General features: G+C 42.0%; 1 protein-coding gene across 2 annotated transcripts in view; it reads left to right on the top strand.

Moving 5' to 3' along the window:
* PAMR1 (peptidase domain containing associated with muscle regeneration 1) overlaps window positions 1-20,615 on the top strand; it is an 80,821-nt gene that overhangs the window by 55,955 nt on the left and 4,251 nt on the right. For both annotated transcript variants that reach the window (XM_061381137.1, XM_061381138.1), the window contains 2 exons: window positions 15,441-15,653; window positions 18,301-18,367. In XM_061381137.1, the coding sequence (XP_061237121.1) occupies window positions 15,441-15,653; window positions 18,301-18,367 (280 nt within the window). The remainder of the gene's footprint in view (window positions 1-15,440; window positions 15,654-18,300; window positions 18,368-20,615) is intronic.

The following is a 20,615-nucleotide window of genomic DNA, read 5'->3' as shown; positions in this document are numbered from 1 at the left end:
TTTCAAGAAAAAAAAAAAAACTTTATCATAGGTATATCAAAAAGCTGAAAATACCTCCCTGGAGGAAATTCTTTCAAAATTAATAAGAAACTGAAGCATTCTAGGATACTCTAAATTCTAAAATGCCCATATTGGACTAGGCATATGTTTTTAAAAAATGACTTTTAAAGCAGCAAAACAAATATTAATGAGAATTCCGTCTTTTGTTTATGTAGCACCAAATCTGACAAGGGGAAATCATTTCATGGATGATGCGTTAATGTGCTACTCTCCTAAAGGTTTTGTGGGAAGGTAGATGATCCTTTAAGCAAATGAAGGATTTGAAGTACAGGGCTTAAGACACTAAATTGGTCGAATTCAAGACCAGAGGCCAGAATTCCACACTTCCCACCCTGTTTACAATCTCTCAGACACCGTTCTCACCACCTGGCTTGGTGATACTACAGATGATGGATTGATTAGCTCTGGTTAGCATCCTGTCTTATCAAGTCCTCTCAGAGGACTTCTCTTCCCAGGTAAGACCCACCTGTCTCTCTTCTCTAGAAAGTCCCAATTAACTGTCTCTTGATATGAGTTATTCTCTTTATTTTCCTTGTGTGTGTTTATGTCCGTGAGTGGGAATAGAATTGAAACAGATTTTCTGCTTAATTACAGAAGAAATATAGACTTGTAAAAATAATCAAACAGTACAGAGGTGTATAAAATAAAAAGAACATTATTTTCCTTGAACAATCCTGGTTGCCAGGGTTAGCAACTTGATGAGGATCTTTCTAAACTTTTTTCTAAGGCGTGCAAACCTAGGCAGTCTATATGTCATTACTTGAAACCAGTGGTTCTCATCTAGGGGTGATTTTGTCCCAGATTTTTGATCTGGGGCAGGACCAGGGGACTTTTGGAAACTGGAAACTTTTTTGGTTGTTGTAACAGCAGGAGGGGAGGCTGCCCCTGGCATTTGGTGGGTAGAGGCCAGAGATGCTGCAAAACCCCCCAAGACACACAGGACAGCCCCACAACAAAGAGCTGTCTGGCCAACAGGTCAGTAGTGCCAAGACTGAGAAACCTGGTTTCAAGCAAAAGTGAATTTAAAGCATACATACAATTTTTCAACTTTTTGCCTTCAGTGTTCATATCATAGACATTTTCCCAGGTCAATCCATGTTGGTCTCCCTCTTGGGAGAAAAAAATGATTGCTGGAGGACTCCATTATATGAATGTCTATCCAATCATATAATCATTCCATTGCTTAAGATGGACTTAATGTCATTTTTAATATTCTCACTATTATGAAAAAGGCTGAGATGAATAGCCTCACATGTTTCTTTGTTCACATGCAAAGGTATTTTGTAAAAAAATTCCTAGATGTCGAACTGTTAGTCCAAAGGTTACCCGTATTTAAACTTTGGAGAGCTGTTGCCAAAGTGGTCACCAAAAGTCACTTTACCAGCTTACGAGACAAGCCATTATAAACACCAGTCCTCAAAAGAAGAATTAGAACATGCATGTCAGCAGCTCAGTCTATGCTTGTCAAGTTGGAAATGGATTTATTTTCAAAGGAATTCTTTGAGTCTGAGGGGAGATGTTTTGTTCAGATTTTGTGGGGTAGTAGATAAACAACCTGAAGAAGAAAATGGCAACCCACTCCAGTATTCTTGCCTGGGAAATCCCATCAACAGAGGAGCCTGGCAGGCTACAGTCCATGGGGTCACGAAAAGACTTGGACCCGACTTAACCACTAAACGAGCAAGCAAGATGAACAAGAAGATACAATCAACACAGGTTTTCCCGTTGGCTTCCTGAGAGGGTGCGAGAGCCCTGAGGGCAGTCTTCACTGACTGCAACTCCACCTTCTCCTCAAGTTGTTTTCCAGGGAAGAACCACCTCCTCCTGCTCCCAGATGACCTCCTTTGAGAACAAAACAGGGGAGTGGCCCCTCCTGAGCTCTGGGGCCAAGCTAACCTCCTGCCAGCACCCTCTGCAACCCCAGCCTCCCTGGGCCACCATGTAAGAAATTGGGGCCCCTTTTTTTTTCCTCTGAAGTTTCCTGTTTCTTTGGATGGAACAGAAGGACAAAGTAAGTTCTTGAGTAAAGGGTCGGAGTCTTGTTTTGAAAGTAGAGAGTGAGGGGTTCACTGCCCGCTCCACTTTCCATGTCGTCTTTGTTCCTCTGGCCCAGTTGACGGTGCCGAGGTCTCCCCCCTGCATCCTAATGAAGGGCGATGAAACGGGCTAAATCTTGGGGCACAATGCTCACCCTGCGGGCTCAGACGCGCCTTTGAACAACACAAATCGGCTTCCACCAATTAAAGACAAATGGTGTCTCTGGATTCATTGGGGTTCTGGGGCATCAGGAGGTTTCCCACTAGCCTGTCCCGAGGACTGGGAAGAAAACAGCCTAGGATAAGAGGCACACTTTATATTTTAGCTTCAAAGGGCCAACCCGTGTTTCTCATCAAAATAAGTGACTGGGAACTTTGGGGTTTTCCGGGAGACCTTAATAGTGATGAATGTGCTGAGAACCCTTGTGGGTCACAGTCACCTCTCCCATCACAGGTAAATAATGGGCTGCAGGCTTGCTGGGATTAATGCGTATTTGTTCTAAGATCTCTTAGGGGAGACATTGTAAAAATGGAATTTTGTACTGGCTTCTTTAGAGTTCAAAAGCTCTGTTTCATCCTTAACATGTAGAAGACGGGTAAGAATGCCTTTGTCCACACTGGGATGACACAACCTAGGGTGGAGAGCTTGGACTCTGGTCAGAAAGACTTTGGTTTGGTTCTAAATCTGCGATTTACCAGCCTGGTAAGTCTTAAGCAAGTAATTTACCTCCTAGGAGTCTCAGTCTCCCCACTTATAAATTCTAGGAAAATCTTATCAAGTTCTTCTCAGGGGTGATGGCAGGGAGGGAATGAGATGATCCATTTAAGATACTTGTGTATTGATACAGATAGTGATAGAATTATACTGAATTTAATAGAAGCAGTTATTCTTATTACTACTTCTGGGCCCTATAGCCATTTAAAAGTTTGGCAGAAAGCAGGGATGTTCTAAGGGGTTAGGGCATCAGCACTCGTTTCTACAAACTAGATGATCATGACAAACCTTTCTCAGACTCTCAAGGTTTAAGAAAATTCTCCCAAGAGTTTCTGAGTTTTTTCTGTGAACTGTTCCTCCTGAATCATTGCCAGATGCTAAGGACTGCTACCATTACATCTGCATCCAGGCAAGAAAGATTGGGTTTTAAAGGACAGGTAGATACTGCCAATGCCATTGTCGTAAAGAAACCCTGGATCCCAGGAGTAGACACGCACAGTGGCACTATGGATGGGGAGTCTCTGTAGCCAGAACAGCCAGAATAGGGGGCTGTTGGAGATGAAACATGGAGTAATAGCAGGGGGAACTGCATTGGGAAACTCTGGGACAGGTTGCCCCAAGCATCATGTTACTTGGTCAGCCTCCTTATTCCTCATGGTTCTTTTTTAATGGTCACTCATTAACATGAAGTGGACTCTATGTCTGTCCCCTGTGGTTATACAGGAGACCAAGTCTCCAGAGCATCCCTTGCATATTAAATTAGAGCAACAGGGCAGAAAAGAGAATGCACGGTCTGGCTGGAGAGGACATGAGGGGTATAAGGATAACTTCATAAAAAAACAGTTCCTGGGGATCCACTGTTATTACCCACCAGCACTCAGTAACCCAGAGCCTTTGGAGATGGAAGGAGCCCTGGGAGGATGCTTAGCTAGTAGTCTGCTTCCTTCTTACACTTCCTATACCAGAGCCTCCCATCTGTTGTCTCTCTGTAACATGGAGATGAATCTCTGCCACCCCTCTTAGCATGTTTGGAGGGATGCTGTCTCATTTGGATTTAGATCTGGAAATCCAAAGTGGTCACTGAACACAGTAGAAGCTGCCCTTTCACAACTATCTAATATTTGCTTGCTTTTATAATTCAGGGAGAAAATTTCCTTATCATTTGAATCTTTTTTTGTTGGATAAATCTGAGTCTACATAGACCAAATGACATGTTAGCCTTAACTCTGCTGGGCTCCATGAATCTGTGGCCTTTTAATCAAGGCATTGCCTCTTCTCACTCAGAGTAAGATGATTAGGATTGGTATATATGGGGTGCATTTTGCTGGTCAGCAATTGTTTTAGTGATGGATGGTGTTCTAGCCAAATAGTAAGAGGACAGATCAAGCCTCATAAACAGCTCTTCAGCCTGACTGACTCTGAGAGCTTGGGATGGAGTGCCCATCAGTGTGGGATGGGCCAAGTCTACCACTGTTTTACTAAGACACTGCTTCCACTTGCCTGCTCCTTGTGGGGACCCCCTTGGCTTTTGCTTTGGCAGACAAGGTCCCTGAGGCAGGACTTCATGCAGGGGTAGGATTTATTTTGGTTTTGGGTTAAGAAGTAACCCGTCAGAGCTGGGATAGACTATATGCCCATGGAGGGAAGTGGTGGGAAGATAAGAAGAGTAGAAGAACTTGAGAGCAAAGCCGAATTACCTTCTGATGGAAGCAACTTACCTGCTATCGCAGACCCCGAGACCGACTCCAGCCACTTGACAGAGGTTACAGTGTTCTCATTTTCCTTAAAAACTTCTGCCTTGTGGGGCTTTCACCACCTGTCCCTCACCCTGCTTCAAAGGATGAAAGCTTCTTTTCTGCAAAACACAAGGCATGTTTATTGATATCCAAGTATTAAAAATGACAATGGTAGTTATTCTGTGCATTCTCAATATAGACCAGACTCAGTGCTCTGTGTGACACTGTCTCATTTAATTGTCACCACATCCCCCTGGGGTAGGTACTGTGATCCTCCCCACTTTGCAGACTCATCCAACCAGACATTTTTGAGTGTCTGTTAGTTGAGTGTCTGTTACCTTACCAGGCACTGGTAAGGTAAGGCAGGGCTCTTTGGTGTATTTTCCTGCTTCATTTGGCAGAACTGTACAGCAGTTCCAATTTTAGCCCTTTTCTGGCACACAGGAGAGTGGTCATGCCATGTGTTTCCCAGATACTACTTCTTCTAGAAAGGTGTTTGGTAATGATGGTGATGATGAGAGTTACTAAGTGGGCAGGATCTCAGGACTCAAATGTCCTCTGAAGCTCAGGACTCCTCTGCAAGGTCATCCTCTCCATCCCCAAGGCTAAACGGAATTTCCTTGTTTGGACTATTTTCACCGTGAGCATACTTCACGTTTGAAAAGTTGACGATGAATGCCGCTGGGGGACATTTCCCCTAGTAGTTTAGGGTTATTACCTACCTGTCCAGCCCCATCCCCTGGAGCTGACTCAGAAACACTCTGAAATTCGAGGGAGCCCTCAGAAGACCTACTGAGCACATCCACCAGGTAGAAGACGACTAAGTTTCTATAGTTATGTAAGCTACCCATCGACTCTACCAAATGAGGATGTTGATTTTGAACAAAAGCAAAGTAACCAGGACTTTCTGAGGATTTTTTGAAGCGGACCCGTCTCTTAGGCACAGGGAGTTTCAGCTGTCTAATGAAATAGGCCATCTAAACACCAGAAAAGTGGTATCCAAAAGACACAGTGTACCAGGAGCCAAGGACAATACTGATTAAGATCAAGTAGCTAATTGAAAGCCTCAGCCTCCAAATTGCTGCCAGATGAACAAATAGCAGTGTGTGCAGTCCAAGTATAATTTCACATGGGCACTGTCTCATTCACAACCTTGGAAGGCTGGAAAACATCAGGGGGGCAGAGTTCCATCAGCTGGACAGGGATAAAAAGGGTTTTCAGTGGAGGGGTTATATCACCAGTTGGTGTCATTGTTCCTGGTTGGGGAAGATGTTTTGGAGGTAAAAGATGTTGGATCCAGAGGCACCAGACTCAGATAAAAACTGAACAGGAAGAAGTGCGAAAGGGATTCAAGCCTATCCGAAGGCTGTCTCTGGGTGTTGGTCTCATATTAAGTTAGGTTTCCAGGATGAACGAAGTCCCAGTAAGAAAGTTAATGCTTTATATATAAATAATATATGTATTTTAGAAAACTTATGAATTTTTGCCCAACTAAAAAATTTGTGACATTTTGATTCCACTTGTTTGACTTAGTATGAATAGAATGCTAGATTTCTAATTAAAAAAACAGATATGCATTAAGCAACAAAGGTTTACTGTATAGCACAGGGAACTATAGCAATATCTTGTAATAATCTCTAATGGAAAATAATTTAAAAATAATATATTGTATATGTATAACTGAATTACCTTACTGTGCACCTGAAACATTGTAAGTCAACTATACTTCAATAAAATATACATATTAAGGGAAAAAAAGAAAGTTAATGCATTTTCCAAACAGAACTGAAATTATCACAAATTGTTCCTTTGAATTTGGTGACAAGTGAGAACGGGTGGATAGCAGAGTATTTGAAGAGTTGAGGTTAATACCCCAGCTCACACTGCCAGCTAGATAATGGAGTCCTGAATGTTGTTGACTTTGGATCTGTGTCCCTTGCTGGAACTCTCAAGATACTGTTATAGCTCTAATAGTGCCTGTTAAAGAGACAGAGTGGTCCCCTTAGTGTTTTGCTCAGGTGACTCTCTCATTACCCTAAATGTATCATTAACATAAAATTTGAGGAAAAAAATGTATGACTTTTTAGGTGCAGTTTTGTAAAAGACATCAAACCATTTTTATAAGCAATCAGCTTGCCAGGTGGTGCTAGTGGTAAAGAATCTGCTTGCCAATGCAAGAGATGCAAGAGACGTGGGTTCGATCCCTAGTTCGGGAAGATCTCCTGGAAGACAAAAATGGCAAACCACTCTACGATTCTTGCCTGGAGAATCCCATGGACAGAGGAGCCTGAAGCGCTATAGTCCATGGGGCTGTGAAGTGTCAGACACAACTGAGCGACTGAACACACACAGGGTATAAATAATAATTAAAGTAAGAGAGTTTAGAATTGGGACAAGAACAGAGAAGGAGGACTCTATATGGGATGAGAGAGTAAGTTCAATGTTTTCATCAGATGGAATGATCAGCCTCAGAAAGTCTGCGATTCTGAGTTTCTTGGCAGCAAAGGCAAAAAAGAGAAAGGCCTTCGCTGGTATAGCTCTCATTGTATATTAACGGAAAGCAAATACAAGTTCATTTGCAGATGCAAATATTGTTTGTGTTATTTTAATCCCTAATTCTTTCCTCTCCTTATCTAAAGGTGGGTGCTGGAGAAGTGTTTTTCACTTCAACTTTGTAAATAACAGAAATTTAACCTTTTTTATACCAAACGTGTAAAAACTGGGTTCTTCCACCTTCCTGGGAAAAACAAAAGGTAGCTAGACTTTATTATGCTAACACTATTACTGTTGACCCAGTGATCTCCAGCCCCAGGCTCCTGCAACTCTGCCTAAGGGCTTTCTCTGGTTCTCAGAGTCCATTGACTCATATATGAGCAAAGACTGGAATGCTGAGGAACTAATGTTCATCTCATCATCTTTCAACAAATAATTGATGGTGGTCTGTAGGTAATAACTCATATCCATTGCTCTCTGGGTAGTATGACTCTGAGGCATAGTCTACACTGTCTCCAAGAGTTTCCCAATGGCATTGAAACTCCATTGCCCCCAGTAGTAACTTTCTTAATAATAAAAACTTTTGTGTCTTACTTCCCTACACTACTTTTGGCCCTTCTTGACCTGGGTTCAATCCCTGGGTCGAGAAGTTCCCTGGAGAAGGAAATGGCAACCTACTCCAGTACTCTTGCCTGGAAAATCCCATGGACGGAGGAGCTTGGTGTCCATGGGGTCGCAAAGAGTTGGACACAACTGAGTGACTTCACTTTCTTTCTTTGGGATCACCACCTACATAAGCTACTTATACTCAAATCTGTCTCTCCCAGCCTGCTTCTAGAAGAACCCAACCTAAAATAATTTGTGAAGATATTTCTCTGAGGAGCTAACTTAATAGAGTTATAGAGCTCAAGTCAGCTAGATCACTATTTGGTTGGTTCTTTAAAATATTGGGTAAGACATTGATCAATGCTAAGTAACATACATTTCAGGATTACATTGTCTAAAGGATGCTCAAAGTATGATTGTATTATTGATTTAAAAAGATTCAATGTTAAATCCAAGAATTGATCTCTCTCTCTTTTGTCTTTTTCACTCTCACACACACACTGTTCTCGGTGTGAAAGAGCCAGCCCAGTCCTTTGTGAGATGGGGTAGTACAAGTGAGTGGAGACGCCAGTAATGTTTCTAGAGAGAGCCTATAATGTCTCCCAAAGGACTTAAAATCTGAAGGATTTGGTCATCCTCTGCCATCTACCATTTTTCAGACACGTGTTAGAAAGCGGCTGCTCTCATCGTAAGGAAGCATCACCGGGTCTGTGCTAATTGCGTCCTCTTTCCTAATTGTGCGCTTGATCAGTTGGTCTCACTGCATTAACTGTAACACGTGCCCTGGTTAAATGGTAGTCTCTGTGTCAACACATCTGTCTAGTATCACAAGGAGAACACACATGTGATACAACAGATTCCAACAAATCCCAAATGATTATTCTTAGCATAAGCATCTAAAATAGAGCCTGGTTCCATTTCACCCAGGTGTCTGCCTGTAGATTAAGAGGTTATCTTTCAGGCAACACAAAGGCTGAGTTGTATCAACCCAGTTAATCGTACCTGATGGAATCTTTGGTGCAACCCAGACCACCGTCAATTGCTGTGGTTGGCTAGTATTTTCTGAGACCACCCCCCTACACCTCTTTAAATTATTTAAGGCCCCAGTGATTACCTTTACTTTATTCTCTGGTTAGACCTTCCTATGTTCTGATATAATTTTATAAGCAAAGTTAGACACTAGTCTTTTAGGATGAAATGGTGCTAATGAAAAAAATTATATATGTGTGTCTCCATTCCCCTGAAGACTTGGGGGTTAAGTCTCTGGAAGGCCTCAAACCATTTTTTAATAAGTGCTTACATAAGCACTTATTTTAATAAGGCAGGGGAGGGCCTTGGGTTGTCTGGGTTTAAATGAAAATTTTTCATTAAAATTACAGAAGCACATCTGCCAATACCTGATTCTGCTGGACACAGAGGAGGCGCCCATTGAATAGAGGATGCAAGAAAAGTCATCAGTGATACCAACAGCCAATGGCAATTCACAAGCCTTTACAGAAAGACATATTGGGCTTCCAGAAAGAAAAGTGGTGGTTGAATTCTTTGGTTCCTAGGGGCTTTTTTCTATGTATTATCTCCAAATTTGAACTTATAGCTTTGAGAAGAAAGGAAAAGACAAATACTCATGAATCTGGTGTATCATATGGAAATTCTAAATTCATTCATAAAAAGGCATTTTGTGAGCAAGGATAGAGTAATATAATGGAACAAGCAGTCTGCTTTCTTGCCACAGCTGGATCTGCCCTCTGAATTTTGTGATCGTTAGGGTGATGGGAAATGGACCGTCTCCCTAAATTAGGAATGAAGAGTGTGAACTTCCTTTTGTTATAGTCATTATAGTTGATCTGAGCAGAGGGCACGAAGAAGGCGGTGTTATTTGTGTGCACCAAAAAGCTGCTTCTCCTTATAATGTCTCTACAGTATCCTGATATACTTCTTAATGTCTCTATCATAATGTCCATTTTTTATGGTCATGGTCCATAAAACCTTCTGGACCTGGTCATCTTAGCTATTATACCTTACGCTGAGTATGAATCTTAGTGGACCAATCAGGGGAGAAAGGATATAACTTTATTTGCTTTAAATCAACTTAAGTCCAACTCTAAGACCCACAGTTTAGGCCCATGGGAAGTTCAGTCATTGCTGGGGCCATCTCTGTACCCCAGGGTTGCAAAAGGTCCCTGGCTTTACACAGACAGCAGCAAATCAGTAAGGAGAATCCTTGGATAGTGTATTCTGGGTCCACACTGTTCAGCTTGGGGAAGTCCATGTCTTAAAGCTCCTGTTCCCTTCAGGTCAAAACAGCCCTGCTGATGGAGCATGGGGGATGGGATGCTGGAGTCTGAGACTATCTGTGGAGGCTGGAGACCCTCTGATGAGATGTGACCTTTCTAGTTGCCCTGCCAGTCATCCTCCCCAAGATCTCCTAGGAGTGCGGAAAGCCAAGCAAGCCCCGTGCCAGGGGTTGACTTAACCACCTCTTGGGCTTCTCATCACTCCCAGGAGTGCTGCCATGGGGAGGCATGATGGGTTCTGATGCCCAGGGCTATGAAAACAGCAGAACTCCCCAAACCAGGTCCTGAGCCACATTTGGGTCCACATGATTTATTAAAGGGAGTACTTTCAGGATCAACCACTAAGGAAGTTGCAGAAGGAAAATGGGAAAGAGGAACAAGCCAAGCATGAGTGATTTTAACTGAACTCCCAGACTCAGCCCCATCCTGTAAGGTGCTGGGAAGTGTAAACCACACCTTGAAGAACAGGAGTGGGGCCTTTGTGCTTCCGCACCCATCAGTCACTGGCTACAGGCAACCCTGGGGTGAGCATGAAGGGGCCAAAAATCTAGGCATTTTTTAGCTCTTCATTTGGGTGAGATGGTGCCCATGCCCAAGGGCAGTCTGTGAAGGTGGCAGGTGCCAGCTCTCAGCAGCAAAGCGCACGTATAGAAGCAGAGCTTGGGAAAGGATAAGAGGAGACCTCAATGGGGCATCAACAGTGATCACTACAAGAGCCCTGCAAAGCTATTGCATCTCCTCTGTAAAGTGGTACCACAGTGAACTGCCTAATACTGCTGTCCTGAAGAGCAAAGAAGACAAGGGAGAGAAGGTCTTTTTAAAAACGTTTCTCTGAAACAGTGTTGCAGAGAAGTGCATCCTGAGTACTGCCTTTGCTTACAAGGTAGCATGTAAAGGCATGCTAAACTTAATGTGTTTATATCCCTAGGCTGAGTCCCCAAAGTAATAGGACAATGTGCTATTTATGACTAATTATGGAATATTTTATTTAGCAAAGCAGGAGTTTGATGCTCCTTCACACCAGTGATGCAGATGTTTTAAATTCTCATTTGGCTTTGTGTGAAAACATCCATCCCACCAAGGAGAAATGAAATCAAAAGCTCTTGAAACATCAGATAGGAAAGAATCATGAGTCTGTTCAGTGGGGAGATACAGAGGTTTCTAAACAGAGAACCCACAGGGAGAAAAGAGAGATAGCTTTGAAATCTAACCCTAGGGAGATGCTCTGATGAGATGCAGATGGTCTATGAACCCAACAGGTAGAGGTCTAAACCGGGAGAGAAAAGGATGGATGAGGAAGTCTTAGAATTCTCTTCAAAAGCATCAGAGGAGAAGGTGTAGCTTTGAAAAGTACAGGAAATAAATGAGGGAAGAGAGACTAATGCTTAGTAGATGTTTGATGTAAGAATATAATTTTAAGGCTTCATTACACAGGATTAAAATAGATGAATGTAGAGACCATGCTTGGTGTGCCCAGAAGTCTGAATCAACACACTGGACCCAGATCTGGAAACCCATTGTATTGCCGAGAGACCAAAAAGTATTGCTTTGTACTTGAAAAGGTCCGATAATTAGATTCCTCTATGGATTTTTCTTTGTGTATGCATTTGGGGAATTGATTTTTAAAGGCAGTTGGATGCTTTGTAAATAAAGGCAAACAAGGGAAGTAGAGACTATGTGTAGTTTAAATTGCTACTCAAAACCAGACCAACCAGAAAAGTGTTATTATCTTGCTTCGTAGACAAGGAAAACAAGATCTGAAAAGATTAATTTTCCCAGGCCCTAGTTTATTAAGTGGAAGAATGAGTACATTTTGGCCTTTATTCTTTCTACCCACACACAGACATTTGTTGAATACCTGTGTATTTGAGCCTATAGCTATCTGATCCTGGAGGCTACTATTTTTCCACCAGAGTCTAGTGACAAAACATTTAAATCTGAATTCATGGAACGTGGGATTACACTCTGGTTATGCAGGATGGTAAAGAGATTTGCGGGGGGCAGAGAGGGTCTGGGAGCACACACAAAAAAGGCATGAAGACTTAATGTAGATTTATAAGCTTAGCGGGGGATACCCAAACCTAGCTGTAGGACAACAACAAAATTATAAAATACAAAATCTTATGGCTATACTTTCTGATTATAAAACTTGAAAAAAATAGTAGAAAGAAGCAAGAAACATTCTCAAAGTTACAAACCAGAGATAATGACTGCAATTATTTTAAAGTATGCTTTTCCAGTCCTTTTATTCCTTTGGCTGCTTAAATTTTCTTTCTTTGGTTTTGATTTTGAACAGCTTTATACGCTATGTCTGTGTGTGATTTTCTTCATACTTATCTGGCTTGGGACCTTGTAAATCTGTAGGTCAGTGTCTTTCATCAGAAAAATGTCAGTTGTTATCTCTTTACATACTGGTTTTCCTCCATTCTCTCTCTTTTCTTCTGGGATGCCAGTTACATGTATTTATTAACCTTCTTACTGTATCTTTACATTTTCCTGTACATTTTTCATCTTTTTGTCTCTTAGGCTTCATACTGAGTCTTTTCTTTGAAGCTATCTTTCAGTTTGTCAGTACCCTTCAGTTGTATCTGATTTGCTATTAAACTCATCCACTGAATTTTTTACTTTATGTCATTATAACTTATGTGTTCTAGATTTCTCCTTGGGTTACTTTTTAAGGTGAAAGTTTTCTTCCAAAGTCCTCAATTTTATATTTTATTTCCTTGAATATTTTCAGTCTATTTTTAAGTCGTGTCAGACGACTCCATTATCTGAATCCTTTATGAATCTATTTCTAACATCTACATTTCTCTTGAATTTCAGCCACATGGTCTCACCTTCCATTGAACCTTCCCTTGGAAGCATCATCCTGCTCAACCCTGGTCATATTTCATGAGCATAACTTAAAACCAAATGAAAGAGAAGTAGACAAGAAAAGTAGGCATGTGTCTTGATTTCAGACATGTCATGTTAGAAAGGAATATGCATTTAAGAATTATAGAAATGTGGCAGAATTCCTCCACCTTGGGCAGACGTGTTTAGATATCCTGAGTCTGTTGCCCTTTAAATCTTCCTTTAAACCCTTTTCAATGACATGAAGAACCTGGATTGTCATGAGGCTTTATTACCTGGAAGGGCTTGAGAACTCTCCAAGGTTCCTGCCAGTTAAACCCACATGAAATGTAATAGAAATAGGACCCATCTCACACGTAAGAGATCATGAAGTGGAAGCCTAATGGACCGTGAAGGTACTTACTTCTAAGCGGAGAAAAATCCAATGATTAGGCTTACAGGAAAAGTGATTTCTTGTATTCTAACTGAGGCTGACATGGCTAGAGGCTAGTTCATTTTCTTTACGTTTTCCAGGACAGGCCTTAAGTATCACTCAGTCTTTCTTGGCTGTGATCTCTAGCAAGCAAAGTTCAAAATGAATGAGGAGCTACACTTGAATTACACAAGTCATAGCCCTTTGATAGTCTAACTGGTCACAGATTGAAGTCTCTGCGGGTACCATACAGCTGGTGGGTGGGGACTGTGACCAAGGCAAGAATGTGATCCTGTCTAAGTAGAGAGCTCCGCCCTGCACCAGCTGATTCTTGCCGTGTGAGAATATAGACCCAGGGTTTCCAGAGCTAAATTTTGTCAGAAGCTAGTAACACAGATTTTTATGAGACACTGTCTGATTTTTATGTTGACAACGAATTCCACTCTCTGAAACTTGCAGGTATGACATATGTTTTGGGGATGATTGAAGTCTGTGGGCTCTTCTGGTTGTTTCCGGGCTATGTATTCAGCTTCAACTGAGTCTGTACTATAAGACAGTGGCCCGTCAATGAAGCAATATGGAAGGCTCTTTCTGCCTCTTCGTTCCACATCATCCAGGGATTCCTAGAAGTATAAGCACTGGGATTTTTCTGAGTCCACTTGAAGCTTCAAAAAGTACAGTGCCTTCTCTATGCCATTTTGGTATTTTTAAACAACTCACTCAGTGAGATCCCTTTTTGACATTTAAAATGGGACTTTGGCATCAACCACCAGGGAGATCGCGCAGAATGCATAGTCCAAAGCACACAGTGTCATTGAGATCATCTGTCATGTGAGCTATGAGCAGTCTTAGAGTACACAAACCAGGAGTTTGACCAGTTTTAGCAACTTTGCCAAATTGCACATAGGAACAATGTATTAATTTTTAGTTCTGAAATATTATAGAAGCGTTATATGAATGGATATTCATTTCTTGCCTGGAGGCAAGCAAGCAGGTTATTTGAAAAGTAACTGGGACACTTAAGGGAAGAAAAGAATGTCCGATGCGTAACTGAGTTGTGTGGAGACTGTTTTATAATGTGCTCAGTTGTGTCTGACTCTGCTACCTCGCCAGACACCTCTGTCCATGGGATTTTTCAGGCAAGAATGCTGGAGTGGGTGGCCATTTCCTGCTCCAGGGGATCTTCCTGGATGAGAGATCAAATGTGTGTCTCCTGTATTGGCAGGCGGATTCTTTACCACTGAGCCACCTGGGAAAGCCCCTGTTTTATAGGGATGAGCCCATATCTTAGAAAAATGATTAAAAAGAGACTAGAGAGCCTGATGGAGTGATTGTTATCTAAACTCAGTAATTAAAGGTTGAATTCTAAGGGGACTTACTCTGTATCCTTAGGCAAGTAATATTCAGTATTGTACCATAATCCATTTGAGAAAAATATATTGTCTAGCTGATCGAATATTTCCAGGATATATCTACTATCCTGTTCGGTGCTCAGGATACCTTTGTTGATGCCAATTTTACTCTAAGTAGCTGTGCAGTATGAATGAGAGAATAGAGATCTCCTATAATGAGTATTGTTAAATGTTTAGATGGAAAGTTCTATTTGGAGATTAAGGGACTTTGTTGTATCTCTGAATTTATATTGCTTCTAGTGTTTTTTAATTACAACTTTTAACACACCCAGTGTTCTGGCAGATGAAATAGAAAATCTAAATTCATAAATGTACTCTCATTTCTAATCTATTCTACTTTCTGGGTACAACACAAATAGGAAACTGAATAGTCTGGTTTAATTGCCCAAGCTTTAGGGAACGAAGAAGATGATATTACAATACTGAATACCAACAATCCTTGCATACTGAGCATAAAATCTAGGCAAAATGTGTATTTTGTCCAGGCCTGTCCAGATTTCACAATTTGGGAAGCAAATGAATGTGATTACATGAGAGCCTGATGTGCTGTCAAATTTATATATTTTTATATATATATATATATATATATATATATGGTGTGAAACAGTTCTCAATTTAAGAATAAATTGTTAAAACAAGAAGATATGCCTAATGCATGCATTTTTCTGTTATGCGTTTTCTCTTGGTAATTCCTTTGAGTACCATTGTTAGCAGGCTCCATATCACTGCATTTTTAATTCAATGAGACGTGAAAAGATTCAGTGCTAAAATGGAATGCTTCAGACTGTTAATAACGCTCCTTTTCTTTTCTTTTCACTTTCAGTCCTTGAAGAAAGAAACTGCTCAGACCCTGGGGGGCCAGTCAATGGGTACAAGAAAATTACAGGAGGCCCTGGGCTTATCCATGGGCACTATGCAAAAATCGGCACCGTCCTGACCTTCTTTTGTAACAGCTCCTATGTTCTCAGTGGTAATGAGATGAGAACTTGCCAGCAGAATGGAGAGTGGTCAGGGAAACAGCCAATCTGCATAAAAGGTGACTGGCAAATATTTCTGAAGTCTGTAGAGCTAAGTGGAGTTGCTGAACATTTTGGTAGCTCCCATACCTGTTTTTGAAGCCCTGGGAAAAAAAATTGCGTCTCTTTTAAGTTCTCACTGAAACCATACATTCTTCTTATTTTGGTGTGTCAAAAACACATCCATAAAACATGTGCTTCTTTTTTAGACCGCCAAAGGACCAGTTTATCCTCATCACGATGTCTTGATGTGATCAAGAAGAGTGATGTAGTTATCAGAGCAGTTTAGAGAGATGACAAGGCTGAGTTTTTTATGTGTAACCCCAAGGATAGAACTGAAACAATTAATATGCATTTATATGACTACATTTATCTACTCTCTGTGCAACATTAAATCAATGCAAGAAATAAAAGACACAATAGACACATCATCCCTGCCAGCCTGTGTGGAGGGAGGTTTGAAATGTTAAAATGTTTAAAAGCATCTTTAAAGGACAATAAACCCTTGAACATTCAAAGGAGAGTTATAGAGCAAATGAGTAGTGTGTATTCTGAGAAATATGAGCTCCAGTTCTCCTGCAGCAGGGAGGACTGGAGCCCCTTTGGGAAGCAGGGAAGGATTTACTGAGATAAAGAGGAGTTGGGATGGTATTCCACTTGGAAGACAAAAAGTGGTATAGGTAGAAGTGAAAGAATCATGGTAAGTAAAAAAAATCAGTCAATCGGGGAATCTGGGAGGTAAATTTTAAAAGGTAGTTTGAGACCAGAACAAATTGGACATTGCATAAGGAAGTTTGGACCTGACTCCATGACAGTAGGCACGTGTAGTTTCTTTTATACATATATCATGTATACATGATATATATATAAATATGCACTTTTATTTATCTACTTTTTATTTGTTTTTGGCTGTGCTAGGTCTTCGTTGCTGTGCGGGCTTTTCTCTAGTTGTGGAGAGCGGAGGCTGCTCTTTGTTGGAGTGGCTTCTTTTGTTGCAGAGGACGGGCTCTAGGGTGGGTAGGCTCAGTAGGTGAGGTTTCCAGGCTCTAGAGCACAGGTTTCCGGGATCAGTAGTTGCAGCACACAGGCTTGGTTACTCCATGGTATGTGGATCTTCCAGGATCAGGGATCAAACCCGTGTCTCCTACATTGGCAGGTGGATCCTTACCACTGAACCAACAGGGAAGCCCCATAGTTTCTTATCAACTTGATTCACTCGTTGCTCCAAGTTGATAATAGCTCTTTTTGGTGGAAGGACTGAGCAAGTAACACACACACACACACACACACAACTAACTGGTTGTTTCCTGAAGAAAAGCATGTCCTTGGCCTAGATTATCCAGATGATTGCTTCAGTCCTCCACTTTGCCTTCTGAGTGTTTGTCAACAACCTGAATCATGGGAAAAGGAATGAAAGAGGAAGGCTGTGAAAGGAAGACTTTAGACTTTAGCCAGGAGCGACCTTCATCCCCAGCAGCACAGACTATGAGTCTTGATTTCATTAGGTATGGAAATGGTGTTACCTATGTCCTTGGAGATTTTTTGTCAACCCTTCTCTTACAAATTAATACAGCTAGAGTCCCCTAGGTTGCTAATTAGACAAATGTTGGCTGCTTGATTGGGAAAGTGAGATGGGAAGGATTCCTTTTCACTTGTGAAGAAAGAGAGACTTCAACAAAATTAAACCAGGCTTTGAGTTGCCCTCAAAGGATCATTAGAAGCCTTAATTGCAGAGAAAGGACCTGGAGGAATCAGTTACTCAAGACTTATTGTTGGTTGACACTGCTGTTCAGTTTTAAATGAGAACCTTGTGATTTCCTATCTTGGGCTACATTTTAGAACCTTGCCCTTGGCTTTTATTCCATATTGATCCAGTTTGCTAATACTATTTACGTAAATGGATAATTCTATTAACTACTATTGCTTCATATCACTGGGCTTCCCTGGTGGCTCAGACAGGAAAGAATCTGCCCTGCAATGCAGGAGACTCGGGTTTGATCCCTGGGTTGTGAAGATCCCCTGGAGGAGGGCATAGCAACCCACTCCAGTATTCTTCCTTGGAGAAGTCCATGGGCAGAAGAGCCTGGTGGGCTATAGTCTATGGGGTCACAAAGAGTCGGACACAACTGAGCGACTAATCCTTTCACACTTTCATATCACCTGGGTGGAGCAGCTCTGCAGACGCTCTTATTCTACTTGGGTTCTTCAAAGGGGGATGCCATTTTATTAATAAATGAAACTCAGCATGCTCTGTTTTTTTAAAAATTCATTTATTTATTTTGGGCCATGCTGGGTCTCAGTTGCACTCGTGGGCTTCTCATTGGGGTGGCTTCGCTTGTTATAGAGTACAGACTGTAGAGCATGGGCTCAGTATCTGTGGCTCACAGCCTTAGTTGCCCTGCAGCATGTGAGATCTTCCTGGATGAGGGATCGGACCTGGCTCTCCTTCATTGGCAGGTGGATTCTTAACCACTGGACCACCAGGGAAGTCTCTCAGGATGCTCTTTTGCTAAGCGAGCTGTTCGTGCTTGGCTGACACGTCTCACTTCTGAGAGCCTGGGGAATGTGCACTGGTGTCCAGAGAGGGTGGTCAGGTATGAATCTGAATTCATGGTGTGAACAGTTAGTATGGAAAAGGATTATGCAGCTTTAACTTTTTCTTTCTAGCCTGCCGAGAGCCAAAGATCTCAGACCTGGTGAGACGGAAAGTTCTTCCAATGCAGGTTCAGTCAAGGTGAGGTTGAAACACCTGAACTCTGCTTTAAAGGCAAATGACCATTCCTTTCTCCACCCCCTTTCCCTACTTATGTTTGGCCAAAGACAGTCTGAGGTTTCTTAGGGACACTCCGTGTTGACTTGCCAGGAAAGAAAAGGGCCTGTTAGATGGAGGCTTATTAGCTAGCTGCCTTTAGCCAAGAGGTAGCAACTGTTGGAATATGTACAGGTTTCACTGGATCGTGGGAAAGTCAGTGGCTGGTGGGAAGCCAGACTTTAAGACGGCCTTTGAGGAGCTGGATTTTAATACTTGAGTCCTTCTAAAATGACTGCGTATTTATCATGCAGCTTTTAGGGAGATGGCATTCCTACCAAACACGGTCAGTCATGGCTTAGGAAGATGTCCTTGGTAGTGATCAATCAGATAAAGCAGGCTGGTGGAGCTAGGAACCAGAGATGAGCGACTAGCCCCTGATGAAGGATGTGAAGCCTCGGGGCGGGAGGCGGGGTTGGGCGGGGAGCCCACCCAGTCTTTCTCCTGGAAAGACAGAGGTGGGGACCCCTGGTGGCAAGCTAGGGAAGTTGCTTCCCCTGGATTTCAACGAGGCTTAATGCTTGGCTTCCTTCAGTTCCCTACTCAGTTTTTACCTGGCAGAGAGACCCTCCATGACCATCCTTTAAAAAGGATAGCACCCTTGCCTCCACCCTGACTGCTGAGCTGACTTCTTTACCCAGTATTCTCTGACCTTTACAGAGATCTCCAATTTGCACCTGGGCATCCATCTTCACCTATTGTCCTACTGACATTTGCTTGTTTATTTGTTCAATTTCTGTCTCCTCACAACCCACCAAAAAATTGTGAAAGTTACACATGCAAGAACATTTTCTGTTTAGTTCATGCTGAACTTCTAGTACCTAGAATAGCGCCTGCCGCATAGTGGACACCCCCAAAATAGTGAATGAGTGAATGGCTGGATTGGATGGACGGGTTCAAGTGCTGTTTCTGTCATCTCTCTTTAGTGCTGGCTATTCTTGGGCAGATTCCTAAATTTGCAGAGCCTTTAGTTTCCTCTTTTCAAAAATAAGGGCAATCACACTAACGTTTGCCTCTAGGAATTGTTAAGGATTAAATGCAAGGCAAATATCTCCCTGGAAGATTCATTGCTGGAGCAAGGATATGACGGTCTTCAGCAGACAGGCTCATCCAGGAACCCCCAAAGGCAATGCAAAGCTTCAGTGGCCAAAACCTGAGCTTGTTCGCAAGTACAAGAGCCCCCTGAGCTACAGAGCTGGTTCTAAATATGAGCTAAAGATTTGTAGAATGGAATCAATGTAGGTGGAATATTTGCTCTGAGCAAAGCATTGTACAGACACGTGAAACATTTCTTACAATGGTATTCTCACCGGGGTGAGAATCGTGACTGCCCAGTGCTGTCTGGGGTCCTGTCTTGGCTTCCTGTGTGTCCTTCAGCATCCCCACCTACCTCTCTGGGCTTCCTTTCTCCATGCATTAAACAGGGATGAAAACATTGATTCCTAAAGGAAATCTAACTTGTCAGTTAATAGTCATTATGCACTGATATAAAATGAGCATAAGCTGTGTAGTATGCATACCTCTCTCCCAAGAACCCCAGAGTGGCCTCTGGGGCTTCAATTTCAGGGCTCATTTAAAAGGCCTTTTCACATTTGCACACAGCGCTTCTTATTTCTCCCAATCAATGCGCTCTGAGAGAAGGTTCTATTCTCTGAGGTGGACTAATTATATCCGTTAATTGCTAAATCAAGCCACTGTATCAACACAGTTTAGTTCGAGTCAATTCCTTATATTGCTCCATTATGATAATGGTTACAGCAGAGCAGTCACTTGGATTTCTTTCCTTGAAATTAACTTCTTTTCTTGTTTAATTTCACAATTAATTTGTGTGTGTGTGTGTGTGCGTGTATAGCGTACCTTTGGAAAGCAGCTATTATGTCAGATATTATGCTCTTTGGTTAAAACCCTGGGTAGCTGGAGGCATGCCAGAAATGGAAATGGAGGAATAAATAAAAGGTTGAAGTGTGCAAGAAAATCTGCTCAGTGGTAGAAGAGATATGTGTGTGTGTGAGAAAGAGACAGAGACAGAGAGAGGTGAGGGGTGAAAGGGAGAGCAAATCACCCACACACAGAGGATGAGATAGCTGTTGTTTTCTTCCTTCGTAACTGAACATCTTCGTGGAGCTTGGCATGGATGCTAAAAGGGCTGTAATGACTGTCTCCTGCCCTCCTT

The sequence above is a fragment of the Bos javanicus genome, chromosome 15, assembly GCF_032452875.1.
Source record: "Bos javanicus breed banteng chromosome 15, ARS-OSU_banteng_1.0, whole genome shotgun sequence".
NCBI classification, from domain to species: domain Eukaryota; kingdom Metazoa; phylum Chordata; class Mammalia; order Artiodactyla; family Bovidae; genus Bos; species Bos javanicus.
Note: the sequence above shows the minus strand (reverse complement) of the source record. Positions and strands in the feature narration are given on the sequence as shown.